Raw genomic sequence first — 16778 nt, 5'->3', positions numbered from 1 at the left:
TCCAGTTTCTCATCCATTATTTATAACCTGCCCCGGCTGCTGCACAAGGGAGGGAGGAAAGAGCCCACAATTAACCCGCCTCGCTCACACCATGCCACAGCTCCAGTGCAGCATTTGCTGTCTACCAACCAGCAAAAAAACCCACTGCCACTGCCGCCGCCGCCACCACCACCCAGATGTCCAGCCACAAGGCAGCATTTGCTCCTTCTCCTAGAAAGGGGAGTTTGATGCAGCAACCATGAAAAAAAGAGAAGAGATCCTCCTGGGTAATCACAGGAAGCAAGGAAGTGCATTGGGAAACCCACTTAGAGCTGAGAATTGCGACCTGGTGCCAGATCCATTAGACATTTTAAATAGGCATAAAGGTCCTGAGAGGAGATTCTGATGGTGTAAGGAGGTAGGCAGAGCAAGAGAGACCAGCAAATGTAATACTTCCCCCTTTACACTCAAAGTGACACAGAAACGGTCTGACAATAAACAGACAAGAGTGTGGATTTTTTTCCTTCAATGTTTTTACTAAAATCTTTTGCTGTTGAGACACAGATCCAGAAAGGGTGCATGGGAGAAGGAAAGATGTGGGGTGAGGGAGGGAACAGGGAGAAAGGATAGATGGACACAGCTTCATTACATTTTGTGTTAACAAAAAACAAAAACAAAAAAAAAACCACAAAGGGAGTTTATTTTAAATGTCAGGGGATTTTTTTTTAATATATATAATACAAAAAAGCAAGGACTCTAACCCCAAACTGTGGGGGCTGCATGCAACAAGAAAGGTTTTCAGCGGGTGGGGCATCAATGCTTGGTGTGGGGGGCTGACACGCTTGGAACACGAATCACGAGAGAAGCTCAGGGAATGGAGCATTAAAACAGACACCATGAAAGAATGAGGTGCTTGGGCAAGGAGGGAAATTCAGAGCAGTTCCTCAGCAGGGGAATGGAGGGCACTCCACACTGAAGCCATGGAGAAATCCAATCCTTTTCCATCCCATCCCACTGCAGCCCCCTGCCACCCCAGACTTGAGCTCCTGGCACCTACAATGCCCCTCAATCCTGATTTTCATCCCCCTTCTAACTTCTTTTTGGGTTTCCCAAGTTCTGTCAACCCCTCAACCAACACAACTCTATTCCCAACTCTGGCCTCCCCCCGCCACCAGCTGCAATCTTGCCCCACAATTTTGTCCCACAGATATCCCATCCTTGAGCCCTCCTCATTCTGTTCCTGAGCTGAGCTTGTTAAGTCTTTCCTGTCCCATTGTCTCACTCTTTTTGTGTAGCTGATTTAGGGGCAATGGGGAGCACTGCTGGAATGAGCAAGAGACTCATGGTGACGAAGACTGTAGCTATTTGGCTAAGGACAGGAGAGGATGCATGGGTTTATGGGACTCTTGTGGGGCTAGACGTTAAGGGGACTAGAGCAGGGGAGTCAATAAAACGAGGGTGCTCTCTGAATGCACACACAGCCCTTCCATGGCCCTCTGAACAAGAGCTGCTGCTTTGGCTGGGCAGGTGCTTTCCCAGCACCACTATTTTACGAGCACAGGCAGGGGAGCGAATGAATGAAACCACCATTAAATTAAACACCCAAATATGGCCACTGCATATTCATCTGGGCTTGGAGGCTCCAGCTGCCAGTGAGGGAGAGGGATGGGACTGGGAGGGTCGGCTTCTGCCTCCCCACTCCCAGAAATCACCAGGGCTGTGTGGGGAGGGCTTGGCTCACAACCGAAGCTCCCTCCATGGGCAGCACCGTGACGGCGGCGGGAGGTGGGGCCGAGACGGCTGCCGCGAGGGGGCAGACCTCACCCGTACCTGTGGAGGAAGACAGATGTACAAAGTCAAAGGGGTTTCTCACCCTCAGAAATTTAATTAACACAGTTGTGTAGCCTGCTTCCTCCCACCCTCCCCCTGCTGTAAGCTGGAGTAGAAGACACAGCTGGTTTCACGAAGTAAGAAAGAGATGGATGCAGCTGCCCCTTCCTCCAAAGCACCATATTTATCCATGTCCTGCAGGGAAGTTCCCTTCCTTAAAAGGCTGAAAAATAAAGCAAGGTTGAAAAAACTCACTAGCTCTAACTTGAAATTAAGCGCAGACAATACAGCTAACTGGGGTTTATCACTTAAATTGTTGTCCTAATGCATAATAAAGGTTAAACTTTCACAGAAAAGTTTTCTCAGGGGACTCCAGCTCTCACAGTTCTCCAAGATGCATGATACATAGGGAATACATCCATAGCAGTGAGTGGGGCTAGAAAATCTCCCACTACATTACAGCATCTCATGGGAATAGATTCACTTACTGCTGCCCCATGATCAGTTGTGTCTCAAAAGCAACAGTTACGCCTAATGTTGGACAGGAGACAAAGTAATGAAGGGCAAAAAGGAGACAAAACACCCATCAATGTGCCCTGTCTGTTGCTAACTTCAAAATATTAATTGTAGTCTATATTTCTTGTTAAAGGTACAAGAACTCCTTTGACTTTGGAAAAATAAAACAGTATTCAGATAAATAAAACATTCAAACGATTATGTGCACCTTTTCATTTTAAAAAAAATGAAAGCTCAATCCTGCTTCTATCCTCTTTAGATGAACCTGCAAAAGGATCCTGAGTCACACATAAGCATCCAAACCAAGATAGGCACTGCAATATGCAGGCACTTAAACACTGGCAGAGGGATGCTAATTTAGGATGCAGCCGCCCCAGGGGAGATGGGGTTCTCCGTCTCCCACCGAGAATACAAGGACACGTGGGTACCCTATGGGACAGATGGGCCTCCCCTCCCCATTCCCTAGGACAGAAGGAAGCGGCTCTTGCCTGGTGGCCCGGCCAGCGTTTCACCGCAGCGGTTGGCCCTCAGTGGCCGCAGCCCCTTCTCCTGCGTGCGTCTGCAGATGCCCGTTGAGCTGAGCCGGGGTCTTGCAGTGCACGCCACACAGCTTGCAAAGGAAACGCTCCAGCCGCGGGGCGGCCAGTCCGTGGTCCTTGACCGCGTGGACCCTGAGGTAGGCCGCTGTGGTGAACCCTACGGGAGGGGGAGAAGGACAAAAACCAGCCAGGTCAGTGTCCGGTCTACTGAAAACGTACTCCAGTGTCCTGTAATGCTTGGCTGTGCCTCACCCTAGAGGCGGCTGCGTCTCAACATCTAGTGAAAGATCCATTGCGACAGGGCTCCCTGGTGAAGAGGCAGCTTCTCCACCCCAGAGATGGCTGCATCTTGCCACCAGGTAAGCTATCTCTGTTTGAACAACAGACCCCACTCTAGGGGCAGCTGCATCGCGGCATTGAGGAAGTAAAGGTGAGGAACTTAAGACTCAACACAAAAATATCAGAGCTGTAATCCTAGACCAGATGTAGCTGGATGAGAAGAAGAAAGCAGATTTTCTCCCCCCGCCCCACAGCAAATCTATGTTACCTATATTCCCTGCAATATGAAATACTTAAAAGGCATAAAAGAATTATAAGAAGTGATTAATAGTAAAGTGCTGCTTTATGCTTCTGAGAATCCAGTTATCTACAATATGTTGAAGATTTTATTTTAAATATATGGGTAAAGCATAATGGATTATGCACATTATCCAGTGAGATAATCCAGGTGTTTCCACAAAGGAAAAGCAGATTATTATTATTATTATTTTAAAAAAACTTTCTTACTAACCTGCACATTATTCATTATTCAGCCTATTTTGAATTATTTTAAGGATATTGTTTTCTATTTAAAAATAATATACCCATCTAAGTATGTCAGATGGGTAAAGTTGTAACACACACAATTCAAATATTAGCAGTCCTCTTTCCATACTGTTTCGTTATCTACCTGCACATTGGATTCCATCTATATATGGAGAATTAGCAAAGCTAACTATATACAATAAATCATGTCATCCTACACTTAACACAGTACAGTGTAGCTATTTAAGCTTGTGGCAAAATGGAACTAAGGAGATGCTCGGACATGTAAATGGAGAAAAAAACATTAGGAGCCAGCTGTCTTGCCAAGCAGTTTTCTTGTTACGATAAAGCAGGAAGTCTGAGCAACAGCTGCAGGCCAACAAAAATAAAATGCTTCCTGGTCTCACATTGGTCCTTCAAACGTAACTTGTTTCAAAGGCATTATTATATATTCTTATCAAGTCAGTCCTCTTCTGCAATTCTGTATTTAATGCTCACAGAGAGTATGTTTGGCATCACATGTAAAGGAATCAAATCCGGCTGACTACTTCTAAAGCAGGCATGTGCAACTTTGACTTACCAAGATGAATGCAGCCCACATACTGCAGCCTGTCAGTTGGATAATAAACCCCCTACCTATAAGGCCCTGGTGGGTCACCATCCATGGCTGTTCAGCTGAGCTGAGGTTAATGACAGCCTGGCAGGTCTGCTTGAAAGCTTCTGGAAAACCAGCCACATCTAATTCAAACTGCAAATGAAATAACCTGAAGCAGGTCTCAAACATGACTCTGGCTGATATGCTGAGAAACCATATTATAAAGGAGCAAGCACTTATGCAAGTACCAATTAAAGTTGGAATCCTATGCAAATGCAGTTAGGAGTAAGCTCCATTGAAACCTAATTCTTACAAAACCTACATCAGATTGTACTGTGCGACTGCTAGCATTCCCAGAAGAGACGGCTAAGTATTTTTCTCTCACTTCCAGATATTTTCACAGAGAGCCCTGTCCTCTTACCTTTGTTGCACAGTTCGCAGACATGATTCGGCCCTTGGCTGTGTACTTTCATGTGGTCCGTGATGTAGGCGGCGCTCAGCATCTTTCCACACACGTGACATGGCACCTTCTCCTCATGACGGACTGTGTGAGCACGCAGCCGATCCTTGGTGGCAAAGGCTGCTTCACATGTCTGCAGAAACAGAGAGAAAGGAATCATGGCGGAAATGTTTTTGCCTACAGCAGCCCACTTCCCAAGGCAACCAAAGACTATGAGACTTGAGAACGTGCAAAGTTCCCTTTAAGTACAGGGGACCCGACATTGCCTTCTCTTGCACCAGAAACTCAGGCAGATTATTGGGGACAAATTAAATAACGGGAAGGAGTAGAGAGTTGATACAGCAATACTGTCAGTGGGGGAAGGTACCTCACATTTGAAGGGCCTCTCTGTCGAGTGGACTTGCCGCACATGGCTGTTCAAATGGTCCGGACTGTGGGAGGACAGAAATATTCAAGTAAGTGATCTGTTCTTGAGGAATTCTCTTTCATTCCCTGCTATAAAGGTCCATGTCCCCCTCATTATTAAATTAATCTCCTTTTCCTTCTCAATCCCAACTATGTTGCTATAGTTGCATGTCTCCTAGAGCTGGGTTGTCCCTGTTTCTTTTACTGGTAAAGTTTTTCTGCTTTTAACAGATGCATAGGAATATGCTTCTTTTGGAAAAGCTGTTCCTCTTAAACGCCAGTTAGCTTGCAGCTGTTAACAGTACAATAACTCTGTCATTAAAAAGTGCCAGTTATAGTTTTAACAGGCTTAATTCATCATTTTTAAGCATTCACTGATGTGAGTCTAGGCAAGATGAGTGAGGGAGACTATGTGCCTACAGAAATGTTCTTGGGGAATTCATCCACTCAATGGTTTATTAATTAGCCACAGATTAGTCACAGATACTGATAAAACCTAAGCTGGAAAACAATTCAGAAAAGGATTTGACACTCAAGAATCCAACTGATTTACAGGGAACCCTCCATTAGAAAGCAAGCTGAAAATAGAAACTGTAAACTTAGAACTGAGACGATGCTGACATGTTTTAATGTCTTTTTAGTTTAGAGTTGATTTTAATTTTTTTAAACGTTTCTTATTTTTAACTAGCTTTGTTGTTAATATTCTTGTAAACCTTTTAGAGGTTTTGTTACAATAAAATGGCATATAAATTTTGCTAAATAAAATAAAGGTTGTCACTTATTTGAAAGGGTAAGAAAGTGCAGTGTTAAAAAATGGGAGCAACCTTGAATATACATAGCTAGCTTGCCTAGAGGAAATTTCTACAGCACATGTGTAATTTATGTGCTTTCTGCTGCTAAAATTACAATCCCTTGTGGTGATGAAAAGAAATTCTGGATATATTCAAGTAGTTTCTACCCAACAAAATAAACAAAAAGGGTGTAGAAAACAGTGTATTCTAGTCAGGTGTTAGGTCCTCTGTATTTTATGTAGTTCTGTGTGACTTGAGTGTATATGTATCAGACCATACCAACACTCATATTTTAAAGACCTACTTTAAAAAGGTTGCATTTCTAAAGTTATTTCTTTAAAAGCCCATGTTTACTCCTTTATTGTTGCAAGTCAGAAGCCTGACTCTATGGCATCTAGGAGCTGTGAAGCCTGGAATGTTACTAGAATTTTTTGTTAAATAGGTTAAATAAATTTGTAATTTTATGTCGTGAACCACCCTGAGATCTATGGGTATAGTGCAGTACACAACTTTAATAAACCAATCAACCAACCTACACCTGTCCTCCTGCTTCCATTTCTACAAGGGGCTGTCAGATCAGAAAACTTGAGCACATTCTTTTTATGTTCATGCTTTTTCTGGGGGGCTTACAAGAACATTTAAAGCTCATGGGGAAATTATTGACTAATTTGTTTCTCTGGAATTTCTATTTTGAGGACAGGCTGCTCTTGCTGTTCCATGCAACTGCAGGTCCACACAAAACCTAGGCCAAGTGTAGGAATTGAGAAGGCCTACCTTATCTTAAAGATCAAGTGTATTCTTTCTACAGTTGTACAGAAAAGCTGGCAAATGTAACGGCAATTCTGGGAAAATCTCAGAAGCAAAGGGGGAGAAACCTGGTCACAGAGCCTTTCTAATCAGGCTGCAACATATTTGTGTTCTATGCTGCCAGCATGGTGACAATGCAATTACTAAATACATTTGCAAATGTTTAATTCTGGAAATGTGAAGTTTTCTTTCCCCACAAGCTGACCTCATTGTCTGTTGCTTGAGCTAACAGCCAATTAATATGCAAAGGAATTCCATAGATCTGGCACTTCTTGAACTGTACACTTCAGACTGCAGGTGAAGGACTACATGTTTGAATGTACCTCCCTGTTAAAACAAATCCCTTGAATGAAAAGCTAGCATGTCAAGAAAGCTTTTAGTTTCTTACTAACATGCTAGTTCAGTACATGCAGGGATTTGTTTTTACACGGAGGAACAATGAAACATGGACATGTCTGTTGAGTTGACAAAGTCAAGGAGAAGTCTTATGCTATTTCTACATGTTTGAATCTGACCTGAATATCAAATTGTGGGGTTATATTTATATTTTCCTGTTTCTTTTCAATACTTTATGAAAGCCACTTGTTGCACTTTTGTGAAGGTTCTTTGAATGTCTACACTTACCTCTCATGGGTGTCGATGCCTCAATCCCAGTTAGAAGCCTCTTGTTAATGGTTGCATTTTATAGGTAGTCAGAAAGAAACACTGCCTAACACTCTTTGGTATTACGATACAAAAGTACTAGTGGCAGGACTGGGGAAATTTTCTGGTTTGGGTTATACACTGCGAACTTAAAATAAGACAGAGAACCACAATTGAGAAAATATGTGCTTTCACATGCTTCCCCTTTCCTTTCTTTCTGTCCTGTTTGTTCATCTGGATTGGTACGTAAGAACTGCAATGAGTTAGCTGCTCCTAGGAATGGAACTGGTGAGGGATTTGGATGGATTTCCCATGCGGTCTTTACTGTTCTGGAGTCCTCCCACAGAACCAGAACCAGCTGGTGTCCCTTAGAAAACCTCTTATATGGCCAAGGTAGTCAAGATTAGCCTTGGAGGAATTTGAGTTATGGCAAGAGCTGCAAAGGGAAGGGATCCTGAGGCGCCCCCAGACATCCCTCAATCAGTTAATGTTAGCTTCTAGTCTAATAGTGCCATCCTAACTCACACTGGTTCAGGATGTTGTCTGCTAAAGCTTATTCTCTATCACAAGGGGAAACACCTTTTCTAAAAGCCAACCTTCCTCACGTAAGCCCTGCAACAAGTCCCCTTTGAACTGCCTCCTCCCTGCACCCTTGAATCCCTCGTACCGAGAGAAACTCTTTCCACAGTGGCTGCAGATGTACGGCTTGTGCACAGCACCATCATGCGAACGGACGTGATAGCTCATGCGATCCTTCCGCTTGAATCGCTGCTGGCAGACAGGACACTGGTAGGGCTTCTCGTCTGAATGAGACAACTTATGCCGATTGAGATGGTAGACGTCCCGGAAGGCTTTCCCACACATCTCACAAGCATGGTTCTTCCGGATGCGTTTGCCTGATGCTGTAGTGGTCACCAGCCCTGCTCCTGACCCTGCTGTGTTTCCTGCACCTTCGGCAGGGGCAGGTGTTGCTGCTGTTGTGCCACCGATGGCGGAAACACTAAGCAAGCTGAGGGGGACCATGGTGGGCATCTTCATGGTCGTGGGTCCAGCGCGAGAAGCTTTGGCCCCCGTGTGAATGGCTTCATGGCGCCGCAGGTTGTAGCCATTTTTGAATTCTTTAGCACACAGGGAGCAGATGTAGGGACCTTTGCTCTTGGGCTTCTTCTGGGCATCACCTTGCTGTTGCGTAGCAGAAGCCGCCTGGGAGGTTGGGGCTTGTGTAGTTTGAGAGGATGGTGCTACCTGCCCACCACCACCCTCAGAAGCAGAAGGTTGCTGCTGCTTCAAAGCGGCCGTGTCTACTGTGGAAGCAGATGGTGCGGAGCCAGTAGCGGCAGCAACCACAGCAGCAGCAGCGGCTGTTTCCTGGGCTGCAGCCAAGACTGGAAGGAGATCCACTTGGAGGGATTCAGCAGGGGTGGCTGTCTGCTGGGGAGGGGCTGTTGTGGTGGCAGTCTGAACAGAAAAGAGATTTTATACTTGAAAAATACAGTAATGAACAATGAATCCTGAAAGCCTACAGTATTCTAGAAACTTGTAGAGTGGATGGAATAGTAAATTCCCATTTCAAAAGCATCCGTCTCTCATAAACTAGCTTGAACTCATCTTAGGTGGGGGAAGACTAAGGTGGGCTGGATTATTATTTACCAAATGTTATGGAAGGAGAAGCAGGAATACTCACTACAAACACTCACCAGCTCCACTGAATAGTTAGAATTCAAGTTAAAGAGCTGGGCATCTCAGAGTTGGAGAGCTCTGCTTTTACAGATATCATGCCCTGCAAAGTGAAAACTTGGGTATTTCTTACTAAGTCTGGAAAATCTAGCTCAGTACAGTGCCATCAGCTTAAGTGTACTGGAAGCTTCACCCTAACTCTAACCACAGAAACTACTAGCCCATTTGCTCTCATGCATCTGCACGTTTACAGGTGGGAGAAGGACAACCAGGTTCCAGTTTGTTAAACATTTCTTGCTGGTTGTCTGTGTGTCAAAGGCAACTGGATGATTGGCTGTTTACAAAGCTGGATTACAGAAACTTTATCTGGGATAGCTTTCTGCCTATCTTAAATGTGTACCCTCCATTCTAATAATACATATCATAAGTCTTTAAAATTGACGCCAGTGAATGGTGTGGAAACCACAGCATGCCTGAAGCTAATCAGGTGTGAACCTGATCATTCTCTTGGATGGGAGTTCCAAGTATGAGCAGAATATAAAAAAACACATTAGAAAAGAAATTCAGCCTACAATATCTCATTACATATATGGCTGATGCAGCTTTGTACTATTTAAGTACTAGCCTGGTAGCCATGAGAAGGAATTCTATGCAGGCAAGTGAGTAGTCTCGGAAAGGAGTTTTCCATCCCTCCTGTGCACCTACCAGAGAAATGCAGCTAACTGATGCAGGAGGGACAAAGCTCTCTGTCCATCTGCCATCCCTAGTGTGCTAGTAAAAACATGGCAGAAAAGCAATGTTTGTAAACTTATTTACAAGGCTTTTAGAAAGAAGAAATGCATAGATTTGAGCCAACCACCATTTAGACACCAATTTGTTCTTATTCCTTAGCCAAAATATTTCCCAAAATTTTCAATCAGGAAATAAATCGCAGGATTAGAGAAAAATGTGTTTGAAACCTTTTTAAAATCTAGAAAAGTATTCTTTTAAAAATGCTAACAATTTAGAAATCAATTTCAATGAAAATATGTTCAGTCCATATATGGCAATCCATGGGTCCAAACTAAGCCGTTTTACTTTGTGATTTTCACATTTACAAAGAGAGATTAAATTTTTTCACTCCAAATTCTACAAACCAAAAATTACCTCTTCACTGAGCAGCTTTTGTGCATTAGCTATATAAGGTGATGAACATAATTTAACTCCAGGCAACAAAGAAATACATAAGGACCCATGGTACTGGCTTGCCTGGCTAGAAGACTTTCTAGTGCCCATCACCATCAGAAAACAGTAAGGACAACTACCATATCATGAAGTGACAGTCTTTCTTAACTTCTACAGATGTGAAGTTAAGAAGAGACTTGAATTCAAATTCCTGTTCAGTCACTGATTTGTGACCAAGGTCAAGTCATATGTGTCAGAAACTAGGCAGAGTTACTTGGAAGTAAATTATGCTTTGTTTTGTATTGCTTATTCCCAGGAAAATGTGTGAAGGACTAACCCCTTAATCTCTGCACACTGGTCAGAAAAATGGAACAAGGGATGCTATCAGGAAAAATGACAAACCACTACATAAACCTAAGTTCAATCTAGCATTTCAGAGATCTGTTATTATTCAAAAATACAGTTGTCTTGGTTATGTTCCTTCACGACCTTTTAAATTCAATTTAGAGCATTATCTGTAAGTGAAGTTCAAATAGTTCTTTCTCTGGCACAGGTCTGTCAGCATCCAAGTCTGGGTAGCTTCCAAAACAACCAGCTATATGCAACATTAGTTATACTCAGAACAGATTCACTGAAATCTATGAACCTAAGTAATACCAGTTGATTTCACTGGGTCTACTCAGGGTATGATTTAATTAGATATTACCCAATAAAACTTTGATTTAGATTGCTTTTTAAAGTATAGAGTTAACGAGGGAAGGGCTGACCTTAAACTGCAATCCTATGCCTACTGAACATGGTGACACTTACTTCGGGAAAAATGTGTATGGGATAAAGCTGCCTATCAGGGTAGTTATACAATAATAATTTATTTTGTTTTAATTTGTTACCTGTTGAAGTATGGGATATATGAGGCTAGTAATAATAATAATAATAAAAGCAAAACAAATCTAAATAGAACCAAGATAATATCTGCACAGCAAGGCAGAATTCTTGGCCCCAGTAAAACTTTAACTTTTAATTCAGAGTAAACTTGAAGTGCACCAGATTAACTTCATGGGTTTGGTAACTGAGAACTGGGAGAAGGGGACCGTTTCTTTTAACATAAGGGTACTTGGCTTTAAAACTCTGCACAAGCTTTATTGGGTGGTCTCTGGCAAATCATTATTTCAGAGCCTCAGTCCCACAACTGTTTTATGCTATTTTTTAAAAATTGGTGCTGCTTCTGTAATGATTTTAATTGACTGAATATAGTTGTATTTTATTGATTTTAATTTGTGAACTGCCCAGAGGACATGGTTAATTGGGTGGTATATAAATGCTGAAAGTAAACAAATAAAAATAAACATTAAGTGACTGACATCAAGTAAGAGTGGCTAAATAAGTGTAAAACAGTATTTACAGTAAGAAATACAGAAATTATTTTTTAAAATCAAGTATTTGTACAGGGTACCCTTTGAGGTTGAGGCAATTCGTATAAAAAATTTTGGTCTCCAGCACTGAGATGCAGCTGCCTCAAGTAGATATCGTTTTTCAAAGGGGTCCATCGCTCTCCATTTGGTGCCCAGACAGAGCTCACCTGGAAGGGGCTTTGACTGCAGCCCTGAGCAGCAAAAAATCTGGACTGGATTTCGGTCCCAACCTGCAGAGGGTTCTGTGTATGACTCTGCTAAAGAGACAGGAAAAAAGAAAGATTAGGGAACCTTAAAGGAAAAAGAATCCTCCCCACCCTTCAGCAAATTTGGAACTCAAGAGTTAAATTCAAAGGACGGCAAGAGAGAAATAGGTAATTGTAGGAAATCAGTGTGTTTGGTTATTCCACAGGAACTATGAGTGATGAGGTGAAAGATGTAAAGAGAGCAGCAATTGCTTGACCCAAGTAAATTCAAGCACTGTATGTACGTGTGGAGTAGTTATGGTTTACAACAGGAAAAATATGGGGTTGAATCCAATGTAAGTGGGACAATTTAAATTAATAAGATATGCCTTTCTGGTGCATTAATTTCAGTGGGTCTACTCTAAGCAGAACTTAGTTGGTTTCCCATGGTGTGGGAAAGGAGGAAAGTTTGTTTGTGGGAGAACAGAAAGCTAGGTGTAAGGTATGGGACTGTAAAGATAAATTGCTACACTGGTCCAAGATGAAGGTTTGAATATTGTGTACAAAAGTATGGAATAAAAGAGGGCATATACTAGGAGAGTCTACTTTTCTTCAGGAATGGGGAAAACGGTAGGCAAGGGATTCCCAACAGCAGTAGATATGGGACAGCATTATGTTAAGGTGTATGCCTGGGAGATTCCCTCCCCAACCACACACATGATGGTGAAGTACTAGGGGAGCCATGTCTCTGACTTAGAAGAGGAGAGACATTAAGGGAAAAGCAAGAACAGTAGTTGCATATCTGAAAAAGGGGAAGGCCTGAGGCTGAACTCTGCAAAGGGAAAACCCTGGCAGGAAGCCCTAGGAGGGAGGGCGATTACCCAGGAAAGGAGTCAAGGGTGACAGCAGCAGGCAGGAGGTTATTATTTGGTCAGAAACTGGAAAGGGGAGGTGGCTGGGGAGGTGGGGCTGCAGGTTTAAAGAGGAAATTGTCTGCAAGGGAGGCTCAAGAAGTGGAAGCAGGAGGTTAAGACAAGGAGCTCCAAAGGGTGGGGAAGTAGGGGCCTCATGCAATCTTGACAAAATTTGGCCACACATGCCTGGTCACAGGAAAAGTTGGAGGTAATGTACCTCCCACCATGTATACAGCCACTATCTATATCATAATGCATTTGTAGGTGAGGAGGAAAGAAGTGGGGTCATCTCCCTGCATTTTTTAATGGCCAGAGACGGCCCCTTTAGGAGTCCACACATAAAGGTAGGCAGGAAACAGGTGGGAAATCCAACACTACACCTGTTGGCTGCCAAAGGTCACACCTAGCTACCTCCTTTTGTGCCTGCGCTTCAGGGTACGTAAATAGCGGGGCCAGGAAATGAGCATGAAGCCTCTCCTTGGCATGTGTGGCCAAACTCGCACTGGTGTTAGGCAGAAACCCCTAGAGGGCACAGCTTTGGGGAGGGGAAAGCAATTATGGCAGGAGGACATTTTATTTTGTGGGGGCATGACGGGAAGAGAGGATTATGCGCGTGTAGCCTTGGAGAGGGCGAGGCAGCTGTAGTGCGTGTGTATCTGAGGGGGGGCATTTTGGAAAGCAGGATCACTGGGAGTGGGACCGAGGAGGCACCGAGGTAGCAACTGGCAGGGAAAAAGGTGGGGGACAAGCGCGAGGGGATGGGCAGAGCGAGCGCGAGAGGGAGGTGACCGTTGGTGGGGGCGAGAGGGAGATGAAGCGCGAGGCGGAGGGAGGGGCTGGGCACAGCGAGCGTAGAGAACGAGGGGGTAGGGGGAGCGCAAGGCTGCGCTGGGCGGAGGGAGGTGACCGTTGGGGCAGCGCGAGGCGGGGGGGGGGGGGAGCGCGTGCTGAGTGCGCCCTGCTGGCCCGCGCGCGCAAGGGCCCCCGCCCGCTGGGATTCCCGAGGGGAGGGGCGGGGCAGGGAGGGTGTGAGCGGGGAGCCTAGAGCTCTTGCTTGCGCTCCCTTGTCCTTCTCCGCTCGCGCTCCCCCCCTTTTTTTAGCGGAGAAGGGAGGGGGGAAGGTGGAGGAGAAGGGAGGGGGGGTTACCTGGAAGATGAAGCTGCTCCAGTTGCTCGGGTCCATGGCGGCGGCAACGAGCGGGGGAGGGGGGGTTCAGCTCGGCGAGAGGGGGGGTCGGGAAGGGAGGGGGGAGCGAGTGGGGAGCAGCAGCAACGTCGCGCGGGCGGGGGGAGTGAAGGTGGGAGGGGGGATAGAGCGAGGAGGCAGCGGCGCGAGGAAACCTCGGCGCGCACGCTGATTGGCCCCCTCTGCGCGCGCGCGCCCCCCGGCGCCACAGCCTCTCTGGGCGGGGAGGGGTGAAGAGGGGGTATGGAGAAGGCGGCAGGTAGCGATTGGGTGGGGCTGCCGTCCTCGCTCCCGACGTGCGCGGGATCGTACAAAAGGCCCCCACGTGTGGTGCTTGCTGATTGGGTGGAGTGACGAGCGCTGTGGCCGTAGGGTTTTTTTCTTTTAAAGAAGAAAGTTGATTGGCCGGCGCCGAGGCGGCCGCGCGCGAGTAACGGTTGCTCCTTTCCCCTCCCCGTTAGTTTTCTTTTGAGTGACTCCGTCCCTTCTCACAAAATGGCCGCCAGGGAAGAGCTTCATCCGTAATGGCCATTATGGTGCCTTTTCTCTTTCTGCCCCTCATTCCGTATTATTCAACCCCCTGCCGTACACTTATGTCGCCTATATTTAAAAAAATGTCGCAGGGAAGACGAACGAACTCGACAGCATATTTTGGCTTGCAGGTACTAGTAAGTAAGGTGTAGGACGATCTGCATGACGCCTGCTGTGATCTAGAACTTAACACAGATAGACAGCTATGCTTTCATAGTATGGATTATGTCACTAGCATGCGGCATTGTACTGCAGCTTCAACCATATCTGGAAATAAACCCCGTTGAATCCAGTAGAAATTCTGAATAGATTTGGTTTGTATTGCCCTCTTGGCGCTTACACCACGAACAGGAGATCTTACTCATTTATGCAAGTTACTTTAATGTGACTTTTATGCAGACTTAACCTAGACAACCTTCAGCAAGAACTTGAGTTAAATGTGAGACTTCTCACTCTCTCTCACCTCTTGGCAAAGAAGGCCTCAACCACAATTATCTAGGGTCCCTTGTTTTATCACATGACGGGCTTGGGAAAACATCAGCATCGCATTTGTGCACCAAATGATCTTAACTGAGCTCATATTTAGCACCACAATGCTGCTGACTCAACTTGGCAGGCAAACAGATAACAACTTTTAGTAGAAATCCCAGTGGGTAATACCTTGTTTACTTATTTTTACTGTGATCGCTGTCCCATGCACCCTGTTCAATCCACATTATACTTGTGCCAGGGCAGATTTGTAAGTTAGCCACGTTGATTTATTATATGCTATTTTACTACATTTATAATTTTCTTGTCCTCCAAGGAGTTAAAGTGGTGTACTTGATACCCTGTGGGATTAGTTCCAGATAGTGACAACTTCAAGGTCACCCAGAGCTTCATGGGCCAATGGGAATTTGAACACTATGAGTCTTCCTTGTACTAGAGGGATACTAACCTCTATAGCACTCTGTCTCCTGGCTTGAATTGCACTCTGCAACCACAAACCACTGAGCGTCAGACTTTTATATGGATGCTGTCAACATATTTTCTCAACGCCTCTGCTTGGTTTTGAGTTGGACTTTTAAAAAAATCTTCCAGTAACCAATTTTCTACAAGCCTGTGTCTTGAATGATTCTGATAACTTCTCTGTTTTAAAGCCAACCCAAAACACAAGTTTACAACCTATTTGTTGTATCCTTTGTAGCACTGAACTGGGCAAATTGAGGAGTGCTTTTGAGGGATTACAATGTATCGCTATTATAATCGCTATATAATAGGAAGATGCTTCAAATACTTAAGTGGTGGTGGAGGAGGTGAAAATAAACATTTTCTAACAATGACAGAATGTGTGGCCCTGCTCCTGGATCATGCATATTCCAAAATATAACTCTGTTGTTTATGAGTGGATATAGAATTGCAGTTCAATTTCATAGTCAATGGGACTTACTCCCAGCAAAGAGGGACTATGAGTGCAGCCCTGCTGTGCAATCCTGTGCGTGCTTTCAAAAGCAAAGCCTTCTATGTTGAATGATGTTTACTCACAGGCAAGTATGCTTAGGATCGCTGCCTTAGGGCTTCCAAGTAAATAGGCATCGAAGTGGAATGCCCATCATGTTTGCCGCACAAGTGAGGTCACGCAGTTTGCTTGGATGTGACGGCAGAGGAAGTGGCTGACAGATTAACAACTCAAAATGACACGTTTTTGTTTTTCTGGTGCACCTTTCAAATGGCTGAAGTGGACAATTAATATTCCTTAAATTAAAAAACAACAACAGACTAGGTGATGTTACGCTGCAGAATTTGTCTTGTTTTGGAAGCTATTTCTCAACGCGCATGCGTTTTGCAGCAGTTCGGTACCGTAGTCTGAAAAGAAGGAAAATACGCATGCGCTTTGAGAAGGAACGGGGGCGTAGCAGTGAGCCGTGCATAGACGGATGCGGAGGCTCTGCGAAAACAATACGCTCGTGCGCAGTACAGCTCGCTGGTTGTGTCGCGCGCGCGGCTATATAGTGTAAATAAATCAATGCGCATGCTCCTAAAGCCACGGAGAGCGCATGCGCAGCGGGACGCCTGCGTCTTCCGACTGCCGTGAAGAATGCAGTATGCGTTTGCCGCATGCGTAGTAAAAGCACATCGCGATTTGCCGCCTCCCCTCGTTTCCCATACGAGTTGTGATCTCCATTTTACGCTGCCTGAGCGCCAGCAGTGCTGCCTGTGAGCGAATTTCAGTCCGGATTGTTTCATGTTTGCAATAAATGTGAAGAGGCCAGGATTGAAAGCAGTTGCTCAAGAGTGTTCCTGATGAAGAATTAAGTGTGAAGCACGTTGGGTTTAATTTTTAAAAACGCATATATTATTC

At 44.8% G+C, this 16778-nt stretch overlaps 2 protein-coding genes across 17 annotated transcripts in view; one reads left to right on the top strand and one right to left on the bottom strand.

Annotated features, from left to right (window-relative positions):
- Positions 1–490: 490 nt before the first annotated feature.
- MAZ (MYC associated zinc finger protein) lies at positions 491–14095 on the bottom strand. 9 transcript variants are annotated; one of them, XM_053363536.1, is made up of 8 exons: positions 13868–14095; positions 11663–11878; positions 9751–9816; positions 8036–8826; positions 5091–5154; positions 4685–4856; positions 2814–3021; positions 1704–1809 (listed from the first exon to the last, which is right to left on the bottom strand). In XM_053363536.1, the coding sequence occupies exons 1-7, from the start codon at positions 13901–13903 to the stop codon at positions 2834–2836; spliced, it is 1533 nt and encodes a 510-aa protein (XP_053219511.1). In that variant the 5' UTR covers positions 13904–14095; the 3' UTR covers positions 1704–1809; positions 2814–2833. The 9 variants fall into 9 exon arrangements, with proteins under 9 accessions (XP_053219513.1, XP_053219518.1, XP_053219520.1 ...); XM_053363540.1 differs by having other exon boundaries at positions 11789–11878; XM_053363537.1 differs by having other exon boundaries at positions 11663–11875.
- The window catches only part of MVP (major vault protein), a 28110-nt gene continuing 24052 nt past the window's right edge, over positions 12721–16778 (top strand). For 2 of the 8 annotated variants that reach the window (XM_053363495.1, XM_053363502.1), the window contains exon 1: positions 12721–13155. The gene's annotated coding sequence lies outside the window, so the exon portion shown is untranslated. Of the gene's footprint in view, positions 13458–14270; positions 14569–16778 lie in introns of those variants that run through there. The other 6 variants (XM_053363493.1, XM_053363501.1, XM_053363492.1 and 3 more) reach the window with 4 other exon arrangements.

This window comes from Podarcis raffonei, chromosome 13 (genome assembly GCF_027172205.1).
Source record: "Podarcis raffonei isolate rPodRaf1 chromosome 13, rPodRaf1.pri, whole genome shotgun sequence".
In the NCBI taxonomy this organism is placed as follows: domain Eukaryota; kingdom Metazoa; phylum Chordata; class Lepidosauria; order Squamata; family Lacertidae; genus Podarcis; species Podarcis raffonei.
Note: the sequence above shows the minus strand (reverse complement) of the source record. Positions and strands in the feature narration are given on the sequence as shown.